This window comes from Macrosteles quadrilineatus, unplaced genomic scaffold, assembly GCF_028750875.1.
Source record: "Macrosteles quadrilineatus isolate MER2022 unplaced genomic scaffold, UCM_ALF_1.0 Scaffold_4__1_contigs__length_99947679, whole genome shotgun sequence".
Lineage (NCBI taxonomy): Eukaryota > Metazoa > Arthropoda > Insecta > Hemiptera > Cicadellidae > Macrosteles > Macrosteles quadrilineatus.
This window is the reverse complement of record NW_026542597.1, coordinates 10,343,013-10,368,357: the sequence shown is the minus strand read 5'-3', so window position 1 is coordinate 10,368,357 and position 25,345 is coordinate 10,343,013. Positions and strand designations below refer to the sequence as shown.

The 25,345-nt window shown below is 36.2% G+C and overlaps 1 protein-coding gene and 1 long non-coding RNA gene across 2 annotated transcripts; one reads left to right on the top strand and one right to left on the bottom strand.

Moving 5' to 3' along the window:
* Positions 1-2,431: 2,431 nt before the first annotated feature.
* Positions 2,432-6,147, bottom strand: LOC128991521 (uncharacterized). The gene is made up of 3 exons (XR_008490660.1): positions 6,041-6,147; positions 3,634-3,774; positions 2,432-2,562 (listed from the first exon to the last, which is right to left on the bottom strand). It is a non-coding gene; the product is annotated as an uncharacterized LOC128991521 (long non-coding RNA).
* Positions 6,148-7,678: 1,531 nt separating this feature from the next.
* Positions 7,679-24,873, top strand: LOC128993504 (zinc finger protein 836-like). The gene is made up of 8 exons (XM_054417459.1): positions 7,679-7,807; positions 10,292-11,313; positions 15,084-15,184; positions 18,312-18,423; positions 19,177-19,374; positions 21,989-22,092; positions 22,756-22,830; positions 24,412-24,873. Exons 2-8 carry the CDS (start codon positions 10,293-10,295, stop codon positions 24,703-24,705), a joined length of 1,905 nt encoding a protein of 634 aa, XP_054273434.1. The 5' UTR covers positions 7,679-7,807; position 10,292; the 3' UTR covers positions 24,706-24,873.
* The last annotated feature ends 472 nt before the right edge of the window (positions 24,874-25,345 follow it).

Genomic DNA, 25,345 nt, shown 5'->3' with positions numbered 1-25,345 from the left:
ACAGCATTTTGATGATAAATTGTAGAATGCACATCACCTACGTAGTCACCCGCCAATTTTTTATTTTATTCCTTAAAAGATATGAGTCTTATTTTGTTTGGTGTAAATATAATTTTCAATTTAAAAATTGAGCAGTTTATCCAGCTATGCTGATTAACAGCACAGCTTTGGTAATATAAGGTAATAAGGTAACTAGTGGGTAGGCCTACATGGAGCAGAGTGAACCTATGCCTCAACTTAAACTGGTCAGAGGACAACTGGTGGATACATTGACCATCAGAGTGAACCAATAGAATCTCTCCACTTACATTGGTCAGAGGACAACTGGTGGGTACACTGACCATCAGAGTGAACCAATAGAATCTCTCCACTTACATTGGTCAGAGGACAACTGGTGGGTACACTGACCATCAGAGTGAACCAATAGAATCTCTCAACTTACATTGGTCAGAGGACAACTGGTGGGTACACTGACCATCAGAGTGAACCAATAGAATCTCTCCACTTACATTGGTCAGAGGACAACTGGTGGGTACACTGACCATCAGAGTGAACCAATAGAATCTCTCCACTTACATTGGTCAGAGGACAACTGGTGGGTACACTGACCATCAGAGTGAACCAATAGAATCTCTCAACTTAAACTGGTCAGAGGTCAACTGGTGGGTACACTGACCATCAGAGTGAACCAATAGAATCTCTCCACTTATACTGGTCAGAGGTCAACTGGTGGGTACACTGACCATCAGAGTGAACCAATAGAATCTCTCCACTTACATTGGTCAGAGGACAACTGGTGGGTACACTGACCATCAGAGTGAACCAATAGAATCTCTCAACTTAAACTGGTCAGAGGTCAACTGGTGGGTACACTGACCATCAGAGTGAACCAATAGAATCTCTCCACTTACATTGGTCAGAGGACAACTGGTGGGTACACTGACCATCAGAGTGAACCAATAGAATCTCTCCACTTACATTGGTCAGAGGACAACTGGTGGGTACACTGACCATCAGAGTGAACCAATAGAATCTCTCCACTTACATTGGTCAGAGGACAACTGGTGGGTACACTGACCATCAGAGTGAACCAATAGAATCTCTCAACTTAAACTGGTCAGAGGTCAACTGGTGGGTACACTGACCATCAGAGTGAACCAATAGAATCTCTCCACTTACATTGGTCAGAGGACAACTGGTGGGTACACTGACCATCAGAGTGAACCAATAGAATCTCTCAACTTAAACTGGTCAGAGGTCAACTGGTGGGCACACTGACCATCATAGTGAACCAATAGAATCTCTCCACTTAAACTGGTCAGAGGTCAACTGGTGGGTACATTGACCATCAGAGTGAACCAATAGAATCTCTCCACTAACACTGGTCAGAGTTAAACTGATGGGTAGATTGAGCAGAGTGAACCAATAGAATCTCTCCCTGGTCAGAGGTCAAGTGATGGGTACATTGAGCAGAGTGAACCAATAGAATCTCTCCACTTACACTGGTCAGAGGACAACTGGTAGGTACATTGAGCAGAGTGAACCAATACAATCTCTCCCTGGTCAGAGGTCAAGTGATGGGTACATTGAGCAGAGTGAACCAATAGAATCTCTCCACTTACATTGGTCAGAGGACAACTGATGGGTACATTGAGCAGAGTGAACCAATAGAATCTCTCCACTTACATTGGTCAGAGGACAACTGATGGGTACATTGAGCAGAGTGAACCAATAGAATCTCTCCACTTACATTGGTCAGAGGACAACTGATGGGTACATTGAGCAGAGTGAACCAATACAATCTCTCCCTGGTCAGAGGTCAAGTGATGGGTACATTGAGCAGAATGAACCAATAGAATCTCTCCCTGGTCAGAGGTCAAGTGATGGGTACATTGAGCAGAATGAACCAATAGAATCTCTCCCTGGTCAGAGGTCAAGTGATGGGTACATTGAGCAGAGTGAACCAATAGAATCTCTCCCTGGTCAGAGGTCAAGTGATGGGTACATTGAGCAGAGTGAACCAATAGAATCTCTCCCTGGTCAGAGGTCAAGTGATGGGTACATTGAGCAGAGTGAACCAATAGAATCTCTCCCTGGTCAGAGGTCAAGTGATGGGTACATTGAGCAGAGTGAACCAATAGAATCTCTTCACTTACACTGGTCAGAGGTCAACTGGTGAGTACATTGAGCAGAGTGAACCAATAGAATCTCTCCACTTACACTGGTCAGAGGTCAACTGATGGGTACACTGAGCAGAGTGAACCAATAGAATCTCTCCACTTACATTGGTCAGAGGATAACTGGTGGGTACACTGACCATCAGAGTGAACCAATAGAATCTCTTCACTTACACTGGTCAGAGGTCAACTGATGGGTACACTGAGCAGAGTGAACCAATAGAATCTCTCCACTTACATTGGTCAGAGGACAACTGGTAGGTACATTGAGCAGAGTGAACATTTCAGGAACAGACTTCAACATTGTCTCACAGCCTTGTGCCAAGTTATCTCTCATTATCTCATTCCATTTTTCATCAATCCACACATACCATGAGTACGATACCTGAAAAGTTTTAGGTTATTCCACCATTGCTTAAGTAACCTATGGCATAAGCCTGTCTAAGTATTTATAGTTTAAGATATGTAGCCACTGTATGACTTCTCTGATATTCTTATGAAACCCTACTAGACTAGGGCTGATGGAATAGCATTATCAAGTTAAACGACAAATATCTGAACCAGTTACTATAGGATGATCAGTGTTATTTGACCCTACCCTACCCTTTATAAACCCTATATAAACCTTGTAATTATTTGTAATACCCTTTAATAGCCCAGTCTCCTTACAAGAGTAGTAAGAGTGTTTTCATATCACGCAGGTGAATGTTGTGCAACGAGCGGAAGCGAGCTGCATAATTCACCTAAGGGATGTAAACACGCTCTTGCGTAACGTTTAACGTACAAGATTTTACCTGACCCGACAATATATGGGGGGTTACGTACAATATTTTTCATTATCCATTTCACTCATCTTCTAACAGTAACGTTATTTTACACACAAAAGATAGGTTACGATAATTCTTTAAAGTATAACAATAAAATTCAAGCCCACAGCTGATTTCTAGCATTGAACGTCGTTGGCTCCATAGAGGTATATTTTTTTAAGTTGAGGACTCAATGTTATGTAAATGGGTTTCATTACTTAAGTCTCGTGACACTCGTGAAGTAAAGAAGTTGTTAAAATCACGCTTGGGATAGGGAAGTTTAACATGGCGGGTTGGGTAAAATATTGTACGTAACCACCTGAATATTGTCAGGTCAGGTGAAATCTTGTACGTTACACGTTACGCAAGAGAGTGTTTACATCACTTTTAGGTGAATTATGTACAAGCGCTCTTACTACACTTGTAACGTAAATAGCTATTTTTTTTATTAATTTGGAAATATTGAACAATAGCTCTTGATTGACATATTCTAAATTAGGCAACATACATAAAAATACAATATATATATAAATTATTTGACATATTCTAGAATGAAAAAGAAATATGAGGAACACAAATTATCAAACCGTTCTTTGTATACTTATTATAAACTGGTTCTTGACCATAGGAAGTTAAAATAAAATCATTACCATCGTGTTATTAGCCAGAACTCTACCTAGGTGTATTGCTCCACAGTCAGAAGGAAGTGTGCTGTTACTGAGTTGTATCTTGTAACCACTTCCTCCACCAACACAGTTACAAATCAGGTTGCATTTGAGTGTGTATTTACCCTGAAAAACAAGTCATGACTGTATATGCTTAAAATCAAATCAAATCAAATCAATCAATCAATCATATGCTTCCAGTGGGACTTCGCACCTTGAGTAGAAAAAAGTAAGCAAAAAGGTAATTGAAAAGAAAAATTCTGGACCAAGATGCTCTGAAATCAGGTACACACAAAAAACAAGATTATCTCAACATATAACATATTTAAGGATGAGATAGACCACAGCTCAGTGCTCACTGCTCAGCATACAGAAGAATACCTTAGCAATATGACCACATAAAATGGCTTTGTAGATTTTGAAAACATTAATTGTGTAGGTTACTCTTTTAGCGAAATTCCCATGTAGGGAATAAGTTATTAACGTAGATCTCAAGGGAAGACCTAGACCCGACCCGGGACCGATTTACTTTTCATATTGAGGTCCAAAGGCCAAAAATACCATCTGTTCAAATTCATGACTGTTAGTGTGATAAACTTTTTTCAACCTGTATTATAAATCTTAGGAATCGAATGGAGTAAAAATATGTCTCTTTTGTGGATAGTGTTTTTATGAACAAAAATGTATGTAATTCTCTTATTTTATCTTTTGTTTTGCTGGTTTTGTGTTGTTGTGCTGTAATGGTTTTGAATTTCTATTTCACATCTAAATATATAAAAGGCAAAGCCCTCACTGACTCACTTACTCACTCACTCACTCATCACTATTTCTCCCACTTCACATTTACCTAGGAGGCTGAAATTCGGTACACCGATTCTTTGGGCATTAAATAGGAAAACTAAGTAGTTTTTATTCTGATCGGGCTTTCGGGCTCAGCCCCAGTGGCTCTGGAGTTTCATATGTTAACCTTATGAGTACTCATATTTAAATAGAACTAGCTGTACCCGCGGGCTTTGCCCCGTTTAACTTCATATGTGAGCTCGTTCGCATGGCTCAATCACGTCCTGGTTGAAGTTCGTTCGCTGCGCTCACTCACCTTTAGGTTGGAGCTCGCTCGCTGCGCTCACACGTCCTGGTTGAAGTTTGTTCGCTACGCTCACTCACCTTTACGGTTGGAGCTCGTTCGCTGCGCTAACTTGCCTTCAGGTTAGCTCGTTCGTTACGCTACCTAGGCTCCAGGTTGAAGTTCGTTCGCTACGCTCACTCACCTTTTGGTTTCAAATTAGCTGTTGTCACATATTTAAAAAAAAATAATAGTGCTGCACTCTATTGGTAATCCTTGTAACTTTAATGCTATTGAACATCATAGAACAGAATCAACTTGTTTAATTGAAACAGCTGTTATGATTCATTAATTCCATTTAAATATGAGTACCCATTAGGTTAACATGGGAAACTCCAGAGCCACTGGGGCGGAGCCCGAGAGTCCGATCAGAATAAAAACCACTTAGTTTTCCTATTTAATGCCTAAAGAATCAGTGTACCAAATTTCAGCCTCCTAGGAAAGTGGGAAGTGGGAGAATTAGTGATGAGTGAGTGAGTGAGTCAGTCAGTCAGTCAGTCAGTCAGTCAGTCAGTGAGGGCTTTGCCTTTTATATATATAGATTAAAGAATCATAACAGCTGGTTCAACTAAACAAGTTGATTATGTGATGTTCAATAGCATTAAAGAGTTAATAGGTTTACCAACAGGGTGCAGCACAATTATTTTTTTACATTTATGACAACAGCTTGCAACCAAAAGGTGAGTGAGCGTAGCGAACGAACTTTAACCTGGAGGCGAGTTAGCGTAGCGAACGAGCTAACCTGAAGGCAAGAGAGCGCAGCGAAGGAGCTCCAACCTAAAGATGAGTAAGCAAACGAACTTCAATCAGGACAAGATTGAGCCATGCGAACGAGCTCATCTTGAAAATTTACAAGCATTGACATAAAACCACATTAGAACAGGACGACGACTTGACCAATTGAGCAGATTTTTTTCATGAATAGAGCTAATATAACCACAGGCTTAGTGGAGATGGTCATTTTTAATTTAATACTCTCTTAGGGCCCAAATACTCTCTGACAGCTAATTAAGTCCAATGTTGTTCTTTGAAGTAACCATGAAAAGCCACTCAAAATACCACTTAACCCGGTACGGCAATCAATAGTTTTATTAATACTTATGAAGTTAAACGGGGCAAAGCCCGCGGGTACAGCTAGTATTACATACATCTAAATAAAAACTAAACAACTCCTCTTTGATAATACCTCAAAACTACAAACACAAAAGTTAAAAAAATAACTTTAAGTGGAGATAAAGAAAATAATCAAATAAGTAAGTAACACTTTACCATGAGAGGTGGGAATTCAAACCCCCTGGTGCAAAGTAAACTGCAAACTATGACAAAAATAAAGAGTACTAATGATAATGATACTTCTATGTCATACACTCTCTGCATGACTGATAACTGAGTTTGAACCACATCCTGTTTTGGATAATTATCTTTTTGAATCTTCAGCCTCTCATTGGCCTTTGATCATATCACTGAGGATGTCATGACTGATAACCACACATTTTATAGTGACTATAGCGTATGTTTTATTAGCTTTTTACATAAAGCCAGGGCATAAAATAACATATGTCGCACAGTGCTGAGATTTTGTCGCCCAGTACCTATGGGTGCTGGCATATTTTTTTTTATGATTCACATTTTAAAATGTATCGGAGTTTAAAAAAATAACAAAATATTTTAGAGTATTGAGCTATGATTTTAACCCAAGAGGTGTTCTAGAATACGTAATTAAGTGAGATTTATGGACTATTTACAAGCAAATATAATCCAAAAATTTATTAAAATATATGTAGAAATCTGAAATGTGTGATTTTCCCTGGACCCCTAAAAATGGCTTTAGAAAGTCACCAAATGGCTTTGAAAATACCAAATTTTCCAGGGAGAGGACCCCCAGACCCCCCTACTTAGTTGGGGGGTGCTCCAAGCCGCCCCAGTCGCCCCCCCCTTGACAAGGTCCTAGAACCGCCACTGTGTGTAAGTGAAGATTGATATTGGTGTAAGTTTTTTTTAATGAGAATCAAAGTTTCCAAAATGCACATTGAAGAGACACAAACACAAAACCATTAACCAAACACAATTCGCAATTCCTTGATTTGTCCAGCCAGCCAGACGGGTACACTATAGTCCTCGCCACCCTAAGTTGAGGCAGCCAAAGGCCGCACTAGATATACGCCGTGCGGCCTTGGGCTGCCTCAACTTAGGGTGGCGAGGACTCTATAACACTTCCATCTACTGGCACAAACAATCGAACGAGTAATATTGATTTTTCGATTGTTTAATTCGATATATCGTTTGGTTAGTTGGGTTAGGTTAACCTTACCTAATTAACCAAACGGTATATCGATATATTGATCGATATTACTCACTCGGTTGTTTGTGCCAACAGATATGGAAGTGTACCCAGCACGAGACCTTACTGACCTTACCGTCAGACCGCCACCGCCCACCACCGTGACGTGCAGAACGTATCATACCGTGCATAGCCGAACCACCGAACTGTTAGTGAAAAATTGTTAGCTCTCTCACTGTAGCTGTCAAAACGTGTCGTTTGTAGGTTAAATTTAAATTAATTTAACTGTCATAACCTAACCAAACTTGCTGATAATGAAAATTTCGAATAAAGGTTTACTAATAACAAAAATAGTTCTTTTCGTAAAATAAAATTATAATGTCTCAAAATCAATTATATAATTTTTTAAGTTAATTATAAAATTAAAATATCATAACCTAACCAAACTTGCTGATAATGAAAACAATTCGAGTCAAAAAGTTTGTGCCTCCGGTGGGTTTCGAACCGAATGGTGTTCGCTCGAGCAGTGGTGGGTTGTGGTGGGCGGTTGACGGTCTGTCGGCAAGGGTTAATTACCCACCCAGACAACATAACATAACCTATAACCTTTATGTTTGGGATTTGGGGTTAACCCTGTGTTCAGTCAGTATGTTCCTATCCTAGGTAGCGTTTAAATTTAAACGTTATGCCTGGAAGGATATTTGTAACCCAGCTCTTGCTTTGGTTCTAAGTTTATAACAGGATAATTAATTAAGGTATGTTATGTGATAGGTATGAAGTTCATATTCCCTCTAGTGCATGTGTATGTGTGTGCTCAAGTTGCCCAATTTACTTAAGAGCTCTAACCAATTTGAGTAGCCTAGGTTTAACTTTAATTTCAAGTAGAAAAATACTGGATCCGATCCAAGTTAACTAAGTACAATTTCGATATTTCTTTTAGATAGGCCTAGACAATGATTCAGAATTTGGCTAAGCTATAAAACAAGTTATGGTGTAGATCTAGGCTATTGGTTTAAATCTCACTGAAATAGTAAATATAATTCACTAACAATCCTTGATTTAACCTAAATAGTTTATGTTACCTGTCCGTCAGTGATCCTATTGTTGTCTAAGGCGACTGGTTATGAGATAAAGATCTCAATAGGCAGCTTACAAAAGTGTCATTTCACCTAAGTTGAGGTTGTTGATGAACACAAAAACAGAAGCTTGAAACTTAAAACACAGAAGGACATTGTACGAATAAAACGATATACCCTAAGATTGATTACCGTACATATATTGTTTTTAGATTGTTTGATAGATTGATTTGAACTTATTTATAGTTTAAGTAGGTTAACCCTTTGAGTGCCAACGTCCGGGGAACCGGACGTTTTTAAAACAAGCCAAAAGTGCTGACGTCCGGCCGACCGGACGTTTTTAGAACGAGCCAAAAGTGCCAACGTCCGGCTGACCGGACGTTTCGTAATGATCGAACAGTTGTCATAACAACCGAATGGATACTCGGATTCTTTTAACCCATATATTAACATTGAGTCGAGAGTTACTAGATGCGATACATCGATTTTCGTTGGTCGAAATATCGAAAATTAGATTTTTACGAAATTTTAACCTAAAAATCACCAGATCGCGCTCGGCATTTTTAGCGCGACCTTCGGGAAAAATCATCGGCATTTTTTGAGCGTTACTTTTATTTCTCGCCTGGCACTCTAAGGGTTAATGACAAGAGTTGTTTTGTAAATATCAGAATATTACATAGGCCTAGGCCTATCTGAAAAAACACTTGCTGAATAAAGACAATTTATTATTATTATTATTATTAGGCTACAGTATTCACAACTAGCTAGTAAAAGGACACTACGACGCGGCAAGGTGGTAATGATTTAGAGTAGAGAGCCTTAGATGAAAATTATGATCACTGACGGACAGGTAACATAAAATATACCATTTAATTCAATAAGTTAGTGATCCTGGGCCACTAAGCATAATGAAAATCCTTGGCCTGATCCAATTATTTTTTGTTAGGGAAATACATTACGTAAGTTAAGTATTTTTAGGTTAGGTGAGGAATTACGGTAGGCCTACTTTCCTATTAAAGGGAACATTTATTATTATCAGTGATTTTTTTTCTGTATAGGCCTATCAAGGTAATTATGTCAAAATATGGTAAAGGTAATTATGACTGGAGGTTGACATAATTACCCCTATGTTCATATTCATGTTTTCTTTTACGAACCATATATTCCTTCTGTTTTAATATCTTCACACACATAAGTTATAGGCTATTTTTAAATTGTTTGTTGATTCTGAACAATATGTATTATTGTAGTTGTCAGCTGCTATGTCTCAATTCGTTAATATTGATACGGTATATCGAATTGGATTTACTTAACGTTACAAAAATTTTGGATCGTTGGTTAGTTGTAATGAGGACAAGTCTCAGGCAGCTGGGGATTTGGAGGCAATATCAATGTTTGTAAAACAGTGTTATTTTCCACCATATTTTCCTTAACCGCCCCGCACAGGGCACAAGTGGCTTCTTAGGCTGGTTTAATTATACTACACTCCACGCTTGTTGAGTTTGTTTGTAAAGGATTAATTTGTAGATCATCATTCTGCAGTCTCGACGCCTAGTAGCATTGGTCCACTCCAAGCACAGACTGAGTGTACAAAACTACATAAGAATTGAGAGGACTGATATATTGGAAAACTATAATTTACTAATATAAAAATTTTAACAATATAGATTGAACACATCTAACGGATATTTTGAACATTCATCTTCAGGTTTGTGATATTTTCAAAAATACAGTTTTTTCATATAAAAGTAGACCTTTTAATCTTATTACATGATGTTTTGAACTTTAATCCATTTATTTATAACTTTTTCCAATGGACCTACATACATATTTTTTTCTAAATCATCTAGTATAAATAATGTTTACCAAATAACAGATTCCTCACAATTTCTTAAAACCAACAAAGGAGATGGACCTACAAATTTTAATCATAACCTAATACAGAAAAAGCTAAGAGTAATACTAGACCAAAAGAGTAATAAATATAAAGTGTTTGTAATAAATTCTGATGAAGTGAAAAAATTAAGTTTAGAAACAAAAATAATGATTTTTTAGTTTTTTTTAATAGGTTACAAACATAATTTTTAACGTTTTACTTTGAGGTAAAGTTTAGTTAAGGGATGAATTCCGTGGCTCGTACTAACCTTTTTGATCTGTTTGTAGGATGGCTCAATCACTGATCTCTTGTCCTGTTTGCTCCTCTCCAAGTTTCTCCAACACCAGTACTCTATGCCTGGCACTCGTCAACGTAGCATCCAAGTGGCTGAGGTGTACCATGTGTGAGGAGGAACTGAGAGGGTTGGACAAGCTGACAATACATCTCCTTGGACACCTCATCCACTCACCCGGCTTCAAGAGAGTTCTGTCTAATGATACCTTTGATGCAAGATCAGTCTTGTCCTCGCAACCTTTGAACCTTATAAAGAATCAGAGTGAACAAGCGAAGCAAAACACCACTGAGCCAGTGTCAGATGTTGACCCTACTGCTTTGCAAAGTAACATTGAGAATGAAAGACCCAGTCTTAAAATCGATGATGAAGTCATGATATTCTTCAATTCTGACAATACGAACAAACATTCTCCAGGGGCAAAAGAAAATGTTGTTAGAACTCTTGATAATGAAACCGGCTCTGTTTCAGGTCTTCCCAAATTTACGATAAACTTTGAAAAAACAGCTACTCAAAGTGAAAGTATTTCCCATTGTGAGAACCTTGGTAAGACATCCAATAGGAATCTTGTAGAAGAATCTTCTTTGAATCATTCTCTCCAATATTTCCTTCCATTTAATCACGAAAATCAAAACATGATAAATCCTGTCAAAGAACATGAATTACAAATGGAACTTTGTCATGAAAAGGAAAAGGAAGTGACCGATTTGCTAGAAACAGGACAAACAACAGGTGTTTGTAATAAAATTAGCTGTTCCTTGGAAAACACGGAAAATAAAATTGGTTTAAAAAATTCATACCTTTCACCAAAAGGTGAACGAGTTGTAGGTTTCCGTTGTGATGTATGCTCTTTAGTTTTCCCTGATGAAAATATTCTATCCATGCATCGCCAGCTAATTCATGTAGAACTTGGATCGACTGAACCTACTAGTTACAAGTGCCATCTGTGTTCTAAATCATTTGTTATGAAGGGAAGCTTGATGGTCCACATGAGGGTAGCACATTTTGGTGGTGCTGGTAAGTTTGTATTTCTTAAGACGGTGACACTATCGATCTTTTCCCCGAACAAGACCCCGAACCGAGCAGGTCGAAGGGAGCATGTTCGATAGTGTGTCAGGGGCCCGTACACCGATCCAGACAGCGAACCAGACATCAGGCCGAGCAGGGAGACGAGCGCTCTGGAGGCGGTTTTTTGGCGAAAGATCAGAGAAAAGATCGGAGTGATGTACGATAGTGTGTCACGGTATATTTTTGCCCCGTACGTCGTCGCGAGCGCCGCACCGAGCGGCCGCCTGCGCTAGCGTTGATAGTTCTAATTTAATATTGCATTTAATCTCTTTAATTGGTAAAATAAATAAATGTTGGGTAATATTTTGCCTTTATATATAATGTACATTTATGTTATAATTTTGTTTTTGTAGTTTGTTTGGTCAAGGTCGAAAATTTATTTTACTAGTTGAAACCGTTAAATTAATGATACAAATAATGTTTTGAATTTTAAGTAATTGATGTTATATTTAAATTCTTTCAAAATTAATATAAATATAAATATTATTAAAGGCAATTTTAATTATTCTGTACCATGTAATTTCATGTTTTATTACTGTTTTATTATTACTTCCTCCGCGCTCTCACTTACACACATTCTCCATCTCTCTCTAAAGTCCCTTTAACTGTGCTCGGTAGAACTTGTCTGGTCTTGGTCATGTTCGGAGAAATGTTCGGATTGAAATTTTGCTTGTATTTACCTCCCTTCTCCCTTCTCCCTGCTCGGTTCAGGGTCTTGATCGGGGAAAAGATCGATAGTGTGTCGATATGTGCCTTTATGTAAAGATGAAATCTGTTTTGTACCAAAAAAGTTAATAAGGAGATTATAGTGAAATAACAAGAAGGCTTTTAAAAGTGTTCAGAATTTGTTTTGTGATATTTTCTTGTAACTTAGATGGATACAAGTTCAAAGATAAAAAATTTTGTAAAAATTGAAACATCAATTTTAGTATTGAATCTCTTTTTTAATCCTTTAATTTTGATTTTATATAAATTTAGGTGATATAGTCATTATGGTCTACAACTTATTGTGAATGTTAGGACAAAATATATTATTCTATTTTTGAAAGACATGTTTTTAGGCGAGGTTTATTATACTGTATTGTTCAGCTTGTGGGCTTCACTCACCTTAATTTGTTAATCCAGGACTCGTCAAATGTAACATAACAAAGACACAAACACACATACACGCACATAAAAATCGTCCTTGGATTAATTTACTCCGACGTTTCGCGGGACCAAGATTCGTGGTTAGGCGTTCGGCTCGTGTACGCGAGAGAAACAAAGTTTTTATTCCCTGAGGAAGCGGGACGTTATCTTGGTCCCGCGAAACGTCGGAGTAAATTAATCCAAGGACGATTTTTATGTGCGTGTATGTGTGTTTGTGTCTTCGTTATGTTACATTTGACGAGTCCTGGATTAACAAATTAAGGTGAGTGAAGCCCACAAGCTGAACAATACAAAATATATTATGAGAGCAGTAATGAAATATAGATCAAATAGAAGTTGCCACCATGTTTAACCTTCTTGCAAAGTAATTTTTCTCTCAAGTAAGCCTAATTGACTTAATTAATGAGAACAATAGAATACTTTATCCAGCAAAGAATGATAGATAACACTTTTTTATTTTGATTTATTTAGCACCCATTCTATGGATGGGAAATACTGTTACCGGTACTTCGTATTAATAGTAAGGAATGTCCATAACTTTTCAGGGATCACTCCCTCGTCAAAGACGTTGTAGCAGGGTCGCTGTTAATAGGAAGACACGATCAGTATTAATTTACTTGTTAGTCTTAACAGTTCAAATGACAATAAACAAATAATCGCTACCATTGTACCTACTACAGTGGGGTCCCGATAATCCGAACTTCGGTAATCCGAAACTCCTCTTAACCCAAAACCGAAAAAAAATTTAACAATTTTTAAAATTAAATAATTCTTTTTTGATTTTTTTTACCCAGTACGTACTGTAATTTATCGGGGAAAGTTGTAACTACAAGCATCGTCGCGTAACGACATTAATGCAGTTTATTGTAGACACAAAAAGTGATGACCCAGTAGGTGCTGTCACCCATTGGGAGAAGCCGAAACTGCTAGCACTGTTGTGTTACGACATTTAGTTGTACCTCTTCGAAGTATTCTGTAGCGACTGGACAAGATAGACTGGTTGTATTTGTATAGAGTATTTATTTAGTAGGTAAACATTTCACCCCTTTTTTTTAGTAAACATTTTTCATTTTCGTCCCAGGTTCCAATCCCGCCAAATCACCAATGGATTTTACTTAAGTGATAATGCTACAACCCCTAGTTCTAGCTTAAAGTACAGTAATATGAAAAAAAATCCCGGGCTCATGCCTAGCGTCCTAGAAAGAAAAAAAAGAAATTAACAAATTTTACGAAATATGAAAAAAACAACAAAAACTTTTTATCTGAAATATTTGTTAATCCAAAATGTCCCAACCATTTTGTACTATCCGAACTCTACTGTATATTATTTCCTAATGCTCACCATTAATTTAGGAAGACACGATCAGGGTTATTTCACTCGCTCGGTCAAAACAGTTTAAGACTTTAGAGACTTCATATTGCCTTCTGGATTACTTAACAATAACAAAGTAATCCCTTGTAATCTTAATGGCTACCGATTTTGACACACTTATGGTATCATCAAGCCTTGGACGTGGTTGGACCTAGGAGGTCGTCCAAAAATCTTCAGAAAACACGAACAAGACATGGACATAAACAAACCTTTTTACAAACAAATAATACTGTATGACCATACAACTAATAATCACGGCGCGGCTGCAGGTTCAGGGTGTCGGTCTACACTGAGTGTCGCCGTGTCCACCCCTTTCCCTCCTACCCCTCGCATTGTTGGTATCTGCTAACCATTGTCTTCTGATAATTTTTCTATGAATGAGGCTGCTTCGTAAATTATGCCTGACTCAAACTACGTTTTTTTGTTAAGAAAATGTTGGGAGGATTTCTTGCCGGTCTTGAAAATTTCATATTTTTCAATAGTATCCAGGAAACGACCCCCTTTTTTGTGAAAATACAATACACATCGATGGTTTTGTTAATATTTGAGACATCGTTGTTATTTGTTTCCTGAACCTGCAGCTGCGCCTTGATCATTGTTGTATGGCATATAATATTAGGCTATTTGTTTGTAAAATCTTTGGTTGTGTTTTCTGAAGACTTTTTGACGACCTAGGAGAGACAACCACCCCAAGTGTCCAATGCTTGACAATGACACCATAAGTGTGTCAAAACCGGTTGCCATTAAGGCGACCAAGAATTACCTTAGCAACAAGGTATTTTAACCTTTAGAATAGTGACTATAGAAAAGCAATGGTATTAGTAAGGTACTATATTATTTTGCGATGTTTGTCGTTAATAGGAAAACTCAAACAGCATTATTTCACCCGCTCGTTCTAACAGTCCAGGGATATTACAAAAATAATCGTATTCTCAGTAATCTAGCGCTAAGTTAGGCCAGTATTATTTCTTGATCCTAACATTTGCTTGCTGTTAATAGAAAACGCAATCAGTTGGATAGTTATTTCTTTCGTTTGTTTAATTAGTTTAGATGATATTATTTACATAAGTTCATATTCTTAGTAAGTAATATTTAACCAGGGTAATAGATGACACCTTGTCCTTAGTAATATTGTTATTTATTCTTTTACGTTGAATAATGCCTAGCTCTACCCATTTCTCTCATAATTATGTTCCAGTAGTGGCAAGACTGGTGGAGGCAAAACAATTAGAGACAAACGCTGTCAGTCCAGATTCAGCTCAGTTTGTCTGTTCTGTTTGCAACAAAGGCTTTCAGAAAGTAAGTGAAATGTTTTGTTTTTTCATACAATGATACAATGTGGAAAACATGTCCAAACTTTTTAGTATATTTTTAACACAATCCTAAAAAAATTGCTGGTTGTTTAGCCTGTACTGTTAAGACGAGTCTAGTTTTAGGCTATAAACTGACACTCGTTAGCATTTAAGAAATCTGGTGTAGGCCTATAGTCTACATAGTGCTTTCACATACGTGCAGCGTCATACTGTGATTTGGTTTATTTATCATTGTCACTGGTTTTGTATTTAGACATTTAATACTAGACCACAGGTTGTACAAACTTTAAATTAAATACAATAAGTTTAACTATTACTTACATACACATTTATATTCCCAAGGGTACGTTTTTAAAAGTAAAATGGGTTTTGTTATAAATAACATCGAATACTGTTCAAACAAAATTTTTTTTTTAAGATCTAACTACAAACCTTTACAACGCTAAACACTCAACACTTTACATAACTGGTTTTTTTTGTACATGTTTTTTAGGCAAACTTGTTAATGACGTCATCAAAGTTCATTATTAGAGTTACATAACGTTTTTATGTGTAGGGTTACACATGATATTTAAAAGGTCCAGTTTAGTATGTTCAAGTGTTGACCTTGACCTCATCAGACAGTTCCTGCAGGCACAGTTTATAATTCATTTTTAAATACTTACTTTAGGAACTTTAAACTTTTTTTTACCGTCCAAAAGATTTTTTTAGCCCTCTAAACTCACTGCCACTTACCGTAGTTATTTGGTAATTTCACAAAAAAAGCGCGGGATTGTAAAATAAAGTTCAACTGAATTACTCTAACTATTCAAACTTCAAAAATGACACTGAAGGTGTTGTTTCTTATTAATGTTGATGATCTCTTGAAACAAAATCTTAATTCAAAATTGGTAATGTATGCTGATGTATGTTCATTTTCAAGATGAGCTCGTTCGAATGGCTCAATCACGTCCTGGTTGAAGTTCGTTTGCTACGCTTACTCACCTTTAGGTTGGAGCTCGTTTGCTGCACTCACTTGCCTTCAGGTTAGCTCGTTCGCTACGCTACCTCGCCTCCTGGTTGAAGTTCGTTCGCTACGCTCACTCACCTTTTGGTTGCAAATTAACTGTTGTGATAAATAAAAAAAAATAACAGTGCTGCAGTTGGTAAACATACAGTAAAATAGTGATGTGTCAAAACCGAATCTCAAATCTCAAAACCATCAAAACTTTGGAAAAGTTTCGGTTTCGAGATTCGATCACCGAGTTTCGAGATTCAAGAGTTTCGAAATTTAAGATTTTGGCAGTTTTATTTTTAAAACTGCTGACATTTTTTGTGTCATTATTATTGTTAATAACACTGTTTCCACACAAGCTCATAGCAATAGAGAATACATATCGCCATCAACAGTAATGAAACAAGTAAATTGTATTATGAATTTCAAAAGGCATCTTAAATACTATAACTCTAATGACGTACAATTCTTTTTTATATCAATATTTCATAACACAGAGAAATATTGACTACTAAATGTTCTAATTAATCTAATATTCATGTTTATGTTGGTGTTAGGGGTTTAATTTATTTTAATATGGGTTGTTTATAAAAAAAAAATTATTCAAGTTAAACTTGAATAAATTTTTTTTGTAGTATTTCTGTTGAATTCTTCTTGCTAATTATTAAATTTAAAAAATAAACAGAACTGCAAACAATCTTACTTTGACAGTTCCCATTGTGTATGACAGATTTTTGTTGCTGCTTAGTTCAAATTAGCTGTTGTAATTTTATATGCAAAAAAAATAATTCTGCACCCTGTTGGTAAACCTTATAACTTTTTCCTACAGTCACCCGACAAAGTTGGCTTCCTTGTACTGTTTATAGTACAGAAAGCTGCTAATTGCTGCATATTTATACTTTGCCGTACGGTTTATACTTTGTCGTACGGTTTATACTTTGCCGCACATCAGGATTCCAACGAAACAACACAAAACAGCGTGGTTCTATTATGCACGTAATCCGTGTAAGCTTGGAAATAGGTTGGCAACACTTAAAGATAATAATACTATGAGCAGCTGATTGACTATTATAACTACGATTTAACCTGTCATTTCGTGTTTATAGTTTCGATATTTCTGAACTTTCTGGACTTTTCTTTTAAACGTTTTTAAAACGTTCCTACGATCTTAATAAACAAGAAAATACCTTTAAAGCATTTTTTAGGCGCGGAAACCACTTCAAATTACAAAAACATACGGAACTATATTCTCAAAACGTGGAGCACATTTCTTGCCGAGGAAAAATAGCGGAGTGATACGGACCGCGGGTACTACTTTCTCTAGGGCACCATTTGTGTTGTCAGCTGAACCTAAAAACGTGTTGTATAGTGTTTGAAAGACTAATTATTTATATGCTTTATAGTGACTGTAGGAAAAATATAATGTGTAACACGAGTGAAAAAGGCCTTTGCTGCACTCGAGATCATTCCGCACTCGCCTGCGGCTTGTGCGTAAACATTGCTCTCGTGTGCAGCAAATTGCCACTTTCACCACTAGTTACACAAATAACTATTTAATGCTATTGCGTATCATAGAACCAACTTAATAGTTGAAACAGCTGACGAAATTCTTTAATTCCTTTTAATTGTGAATACTCATAAGGTTAACATGGGGAATTGCAGAGCCACTGGGGCGGAGCCCAAATGTATTTTTGAGACTTATAATGTTAATATAATGTTAACTTATAATTAATTGATAATTGATTGATAATTGATAATCAGAAATATGAGCTATCATAATGCCAAATGTCAGCCCAATCCGACCAATAGTTATTTATATATATATATATATTTTTTTTAAGAGGTTGGCGACGTCTTTTAACCTTGCATTTGCCTGTCCACATAGACTACAGATCTGTGCGTGGAACGTATCCAGCAAAGCATGGGGTGAGCTGGTACAGTACGAAGGTGAACTGATCAATGTTTGTGGCAGTGACCAGGATCTGAACCCACGACATCGCTGCCTTGGGCCCGAAGTCCGTAACGCTACCAACTGAGCCACCGACTCACTAACAATTCAATTGCGTGATTGAACTTCAAACTTTCACATTACAATATAGTATGATGTTTGTTATTAAAGGAACAACAGTTGGCGTTGCATGAGAAGCTCCATGATGGAAAGCAGTGTGACATATGCTTCAAGACATTCACTACTAAGTACTTCTTGCGAAAACACAAACGTCTACACACAGGTTTGTGTTAGGTTGTACACAATAATTATCAACATAGCAATTTTTATCAACCTCTTAATACTGATGAATTTTCACATTATTTTGTAACATTGCTTTGTGAATTGCATGACAATGCATTCTGAAATAATAGTGTTGTTTTAGTAATATGTTTTTATTATTTTATTGTTGTCACTGTGCAACGTATCAGAGAAGAAAATATTTTATATTAATTAATACTCTGCCATTGCCATAAATTACTACTTTAATTTTAAGTTAATGTAAACATTAGACGAGTAAAGTTTCTGTAAAAGAGTAAAATAAAGTTTAATGAATGAAAAATCCTAAAGCTAAAGCTAGTCAATTGTCAGAAACCTTAACCATCATATTTTTTGTAAGCTCCGTCCAATTTGGTTAAGACCGTTGAAAGTTTTATCCACAAAAAAATTGAATAGAAATGAAAACCTACGGCGTACCCAATTTTTCCCCATAGCCAAACTTACTCGGACCACTTTTTAGATAAGACACAGAAATGTATAGAGAGGATAGCATTTAATTGGTTCAATTCAAAGTGTAGACCCCATGATAGTAGCAAATAACTTAATAAACTAAGAGGTTAGATTTATTACAACACCTTTTTTACACTTCCTTTCTCTGTGCTTGCCAAAGTGTGTGTGACCATTAAATATTTCAATTTTGTTTGTGTGTTTAATGTGTTTTATAGTGAAATTACTTAAAAATGAATTCAAACCTTAATAAACTAGGTCATGGTTGCAGGTGAAATGCCGTATCAGTGCAGCCAATGCAACAAGAGCTTCACCTTCCAGCAATCGTACCACAAGCACCTACTATACCACAGTGACGACAAGCCGTACACTTGCAGCGACTGTGGCCGATCATTCAAGGAGTTGTCCACACTTCACAACCACCAACGGATACACACTGGCGAGAAACCCTTCTCTTGCGAGACCTGTGGTAGGCAACCATACAGTGCTACGCCGCTTGCATTGCCAGTACCACTAGCAACTGAGGAGCCATCATACTTAACAAGCATTCCTCCAACTAAGCTTATAATTCTTTATTTTTAAACAAACTATCATGTTCCAAATGTATATAATCTGTTTGTTTTTTTCCAGCATCTGTGTTTATTTTGGACCTAATATGACTGTGGTTTAAAATAACTACAGTAGATCTATGATCCAAATTTATCTTTATGGAAACATTTTAGTGTAGTGGATGTGTTATGGTTACAGTAAAGGCATGTACTGTATACTGTCTGTAAACCTGTCAGACCAGCCCTTGTGCTGTGATATGATATTTAATTTCATTTTATCAGTTGAGGATTCGGTTAGTTAGAGTTAGGGTAGTAGGAGTTCTACTATATTTTCCTTCTTCCTCCGAGTTCAGCTATTTGTTAAAAAGTTGTATGAACTAAATTATTTGCCGATAATTGCAGAGCTTAATTTCCAACTTATTCAGGATTAAGGTACCTAGTTAGACAAAGTTTTGTCAGCATTTAGTTCTTGTATTGCACTGATGTTATTTGTAGAAAAGTATCATTTGTGTCCAACCTACCCCTGTCAGTAGTTTACCTCTGTCACTTTAATATATGAACTAGTTAAGTTTACCAAAATAACATTTAACTGTTTCAGAGATGCTATGTGTGAGTGTGTTCTAATCGTGATTTTGTGAGGTAAGTTTTGTCTGTTTATTAACCCTTAACTCTGTTTGATTTATTTTTTGTTCTAACTTGAAACTTCATCGTTAAGAATCCTGTGAAATTCTATTATATGATTTAATTTCTTTGCTTAAATTAAAAACATGCAGAGTTATGATTTCATAACAATCTATTAGATAATTACTAGAGAACCCGTGCGGCTCATTGATTGAGTTTTATGAACACGTTACCGTATGATTAAATTCGAGTTAAGTTGTTTAAACACTTGTTAGAAAATAATTTTAAATAGCTTATCTCTATTTGCGTCGTCAAGGTTCGGTTGTTAGTGCCTACATTATTTCTGCTCTCAGTTTTAACTGACAACTTCTAATGAATGCTAAACAAACTGCTTCAATTTGAGTTAACATGTTGCAACAAAGTTTTTCCAGCATTGAGAATTGTAGAAAACTGCCGCCTTACTGTGTTAAGGCGACTGTGTTAAGTAATTTAAGTTGGGTAATTTTTATTCTTTGATTTGAGAAATCCCTCTAATAAAACAAATTTTCTCTGTAGAGAATCCTCAAAAGTTGGGTGATATCGACCATTCATGTGCTCCATTTTTTACCCACAAAATCTGGGTTACAACTGGACAGCCATAATCTGATTTCAATAGGCTAAAGTAGCAACACCATTGATAGTTTGTTAACATATTTTAACGTGTTGTCTGTCAGTTACCGTGTATGCCCCGCATCAGAACATTCTCACGTTGTTCAGCGGAGTTACTCTCAATACCTGTCCCAAAGTTTTGAAAGTATGGATTCTTTTGTCAAAATAGGTTGGATAACTATTGTAGCTATAAGATTTGGATATCAATTTTCATTTTCTTTTTTTGAACAGCGTATATTATTTGCCACGCGTGAATCATATTCATCATATTGTCCGAGGAACTGGCAAAATAACCTAGAAGTAAACAATCCATTTGCGTTTTTCTCAATTGAAGTAAAGCGCGAGTAATACAAAAGTTAACAATAAAAACATAAGGTCCACCAAGATTTGGTATCATCTGACTACTTGACCTTATCATAGTCAAGGCATTATTATAGTTTCTAATAAATGTTTTGAAATATCTCGATCGTCAGTGCCAGAAGTAAACATTTCTTGCATGCATTCATTTGATCTGACATTAGGCAAGTTTACTTTACCACTGTGACAACACTATCTGCATCGTATAGCAGAACTGGCAAATATTGTTCATCTCACCAAGTGAATGTGTATCTGGATATGTGTATGTTAGACCAGGCCTCTCTATTTCTACTCTCCTCATACGCATAAGATATCTTATTATTAATTGTCTCATCCTCCCGTTTTCAATATATCTTTGAACTTGAGGCATTTTCTGTTCTTCCAACAAAACTGATTAACTGATTAGCTTGGTCTTAACCTACAATATTACAAACATTAATATTTACTCCCTAAAAACTAATGAGTTTCTTTTTATAAACAGCTGTTTTTTTGTTTTTAAATTTGTTCTATGTATTTCTTATGGGGAAACCCCGACCTTCAAGAGGCTCTCACGCCCTTTAGAGTAGGAATTTTAAAATTCTAAAACCTTATTGCAAAACTACATACCAGACAAATCTTTTGACACCTTAAACGTTGAAATTGGTCCACAAATAAGGGAGGAGTTGCGTTAACAAAAAACTGCTTCACGTATTATATATATAGATGTTACGGACACGGTAAACAAAAACCATCACAAAAATATTTGAATGGTTACTGCCATATCCGTATATATTTTCCCCGCTTATACAGTTTATCACTAGTAAAGAAAATATTGTATATTTCAACTGATATTAACAATGTAAAATAAAAATTCAATGTGCTTTTCATAATTTATTTTAGTTACTTTTTAAACTTTTCTCTTTTGAACAGGGAAATGTTTTCGCCAGAGAGTGTCATACCTGGTCCATCGTCGCATACACACAGGTGTGATGCCATACCGATGTCAAGATTGTGGCAAAACCTTCCGATACAAGGTTTGTGTCTACCATAGGGATAAATAGTTGTTATAGTGTTTGCCATCACATCTGAAGGTCGCCGGTTCAATTCCAAGCGGGGTGGACTCTAGACTAGATCAAGATGTCTTTGTCATTTGGCTATCAATGTATTAAGCTAACAACACAAGGTCGCCATTAGATAATAACAAGACTTGAGTTAGCAGTAAGCACCGTTCCCATCCATAAAACATATAAAATACATACTTTAATTCTTTACTTTGAAATGGTCAAATTGCGGGTATGGTTGGAGATGAGTGTAGGATTAATGGTTTATCTTGTAGTCTTGTTAGGGATATTCCTTAGACACAGATGTTACAGCCAATGGCAATTATGGGACCTACTGTTTATAGTAAAATCCGAACCACATACAAAATAAACCAAAGACACATCCTAATCATCTTGAGCTGTTTGTAACAAATGTAATTGATATATTTCTTTATTTTTTACTGTGTCTAGTATGGTTTTGCTTACTGGTTCTGGTTTTGAAATCTATTTGTTATGGCATTAAATTATGGTTCGAACCTATTTTAGTTCAAACATGGATACAGTTGTAGGATGTCTGAAAGAGAAGGAGTCTACTACTGTACTTGATATAGACTCTCTCTCATATGACCATGTATTTATCTATTCAATATATTCCAGGTCAGTGAAAGAACCCACAAATGTTTTACTTCTACAGCCAACAGTGGCACGGATGTCTCTACTCCTCTTCTCAGTGTAAGTTTATTTTATGTTTATACTTAGGAGAATGTTTTGTAAAACTTGATCATAAATCCAAAACAAACCTTCAAACCTTGATAACCACCACTAAGTTAAACCACAGAAAACATACTACTATAACCCAGAATGCCAACCGCATGGTAAAAAGCATTAAGTACTTTGAGAGAGCTTTGCCTGCCAACTCGTAGGCAGCGCCACCAGCGTTGCTATGCTTAGTGCGCTGCCTTTCCTTTATGTGGCTATGTGGCTTCAAAGTACTTAATGCTTTTTACCATGCGGTTGGCATTCTGGGTTATAGTAGTATGTTTTCTGTGGTTAAACGCAAGGCTTAGAAAACTCCTTAAAAGTATGTTAAAGATATTAATATTTTATCTTTAAGTACTGTAAAATTGTGTTAGTCAGTAACAATATATTTCTTGTGCCCAAGCCTGAAAATCTTAATATTGGGATTTACACTTTACTTACAGTGTAAATAAGGAATATGAAACATTTTTTATGTTGGTAAATGGGTTCGTCATGTCTGTTGTTCAAATGCTACGCTTTGTGACATTTTGTAATTAAATCAACTAATAAACTGATCCTATTTCTCTGATCTCAAATAATTTACATGTTTTATTTAAGTTTAATCAATGAACTGTGTGTAAGGTGCTTTAGGGTTTTACATGAATGATTACTAACATTCATAAGCTATGTTAAAATGTATTCCTAAGTTGGTAAAAAATCTTAAATTTTCAAAGAACCGAGAGTAAGACTTTTGCCTTCTGTAATAACTTCATAACCTATTATGGAAGGTAAAGATATTAATTACTTATTAATTAGTATCAAATTGTGGGTGTTTAAATTATTAAAAAGCCTCACAACTCAAATACAATGCTTTAACTCTTTGGTTAGATTTATTTTTATTATCAGACAATAGAAGTGTGCAATCTTGATTTAAGAGCCAAGCCTGGTCTAGCCAACAAGCTTAAAATGCCTAGTCAGAAAATCAAGCTGAGTTAAGCTTTTACGATTGCGTTGTAATTGCGGAAGTAAAACCGCGTCTGAGAAGAATGAGGGACTTGGAATGAAGATGGGAAAATTCTTGTTTTTTCCACAATCGCAGATGATAACTATAAAGTTTTTTTTTTTTTATCGCTGGAGATGATAATGATGCAACTGCAGGTTAGGATTTTGCTGCAATTGTGAAAGACTATGATGATGTCCTACATGACTGTGGGATATGTTAAAGATTTTGCTGCGATTACAGAAGAGGATGATGTTGTTTATAGGACCAAGGAGAAATATCACAATATTACCACAATAATAATGTAACATTGTGATTAATGCAGATTCATTACACTAAATGTGTAATTACTTAATTCAATACTGCTTGTATAAATTTATCATTTCAATTAATTGCATTTTCAAAAGAAGATTTGTTTAAAATTAATTTAGTATATCACGTCAAAATCATTACCGTATATAAAACGCTCTGTCAAAAAAAAAAATGCTCAAGTTTTTTACAAAAGCTTGACTTAGGCTCGCATATCTCCACCAGACAGTTAGTGACCAATGTTTAATAAACTCTTTAAATTCCAGGAAGCAAAATGTGATGACCCGGCAACATTTTTGGCAGACGAAAATAACCAAAGTGGAAGTAACAACGAGCAAGTCAAAATACCAGATAACACTGAGTTGAAGCAGTCACTCGCTGAGTCTGAGATGTATCCGGAACCTGCAGACTTTTTCTCTCTTGTAATGTCTCCTTCGGACAGACTTCAAAATCTGTCGTTGGCGTCGGAGGTGGAGGCTGATATGTCACCCTCCGACCGTGGAAGAATTGACTCTGAGGCTCTCAAACAGCTGTTGTATGATGTGGCTGATTACTCTTGAAGAGTTTTCTCATCAAGATGATGCTTATGTTCACAGCGACTAGTTGATTCAATGTGTGTAGTCTGGTTTGTTATAAACATGTGATGTATTCTTACTTTCTCGATTATATTTCAAATGCTCCCTCTCATTAGCTTTTGCTGATGGTATTTAGCATGGTAAAAATAAAACATACAGATTTTACACAATTTTAATCTTGTTTTTACTTAACCCTGACATTTTTTCTCTACATAACAAAAGTATATAACTTGGAAATATGTGGACTACAGCAGTCTCGAGGATAAAATATGGCACTTTTCTTCATCCAAAATAATTGTGAAAGTAGTATATTCTGCAAATTAGTTCATAAAAATCCTAACTCAAGGTTTAAGTTGCACATGTTTAACTGTCAAAATATTACTTAGTAGTATATATAGTTTTAAACTAAAGTAATAAGTGGTAATTACTTAAATAAATTTTATTATGTGACTATACAGATATATACTACTTACTTATTTATTAATTACTTAGACTCCAACGTTCATGCAATCATTAGGGAATTCGTGAGAGCGGAATCCTTGTTTGATTACAAATGTGAGAAGTACTGGACAAAAAATAAATAAATGATGGTTCAAAACTCTTTGATTCCATGGGTTATCCCAAA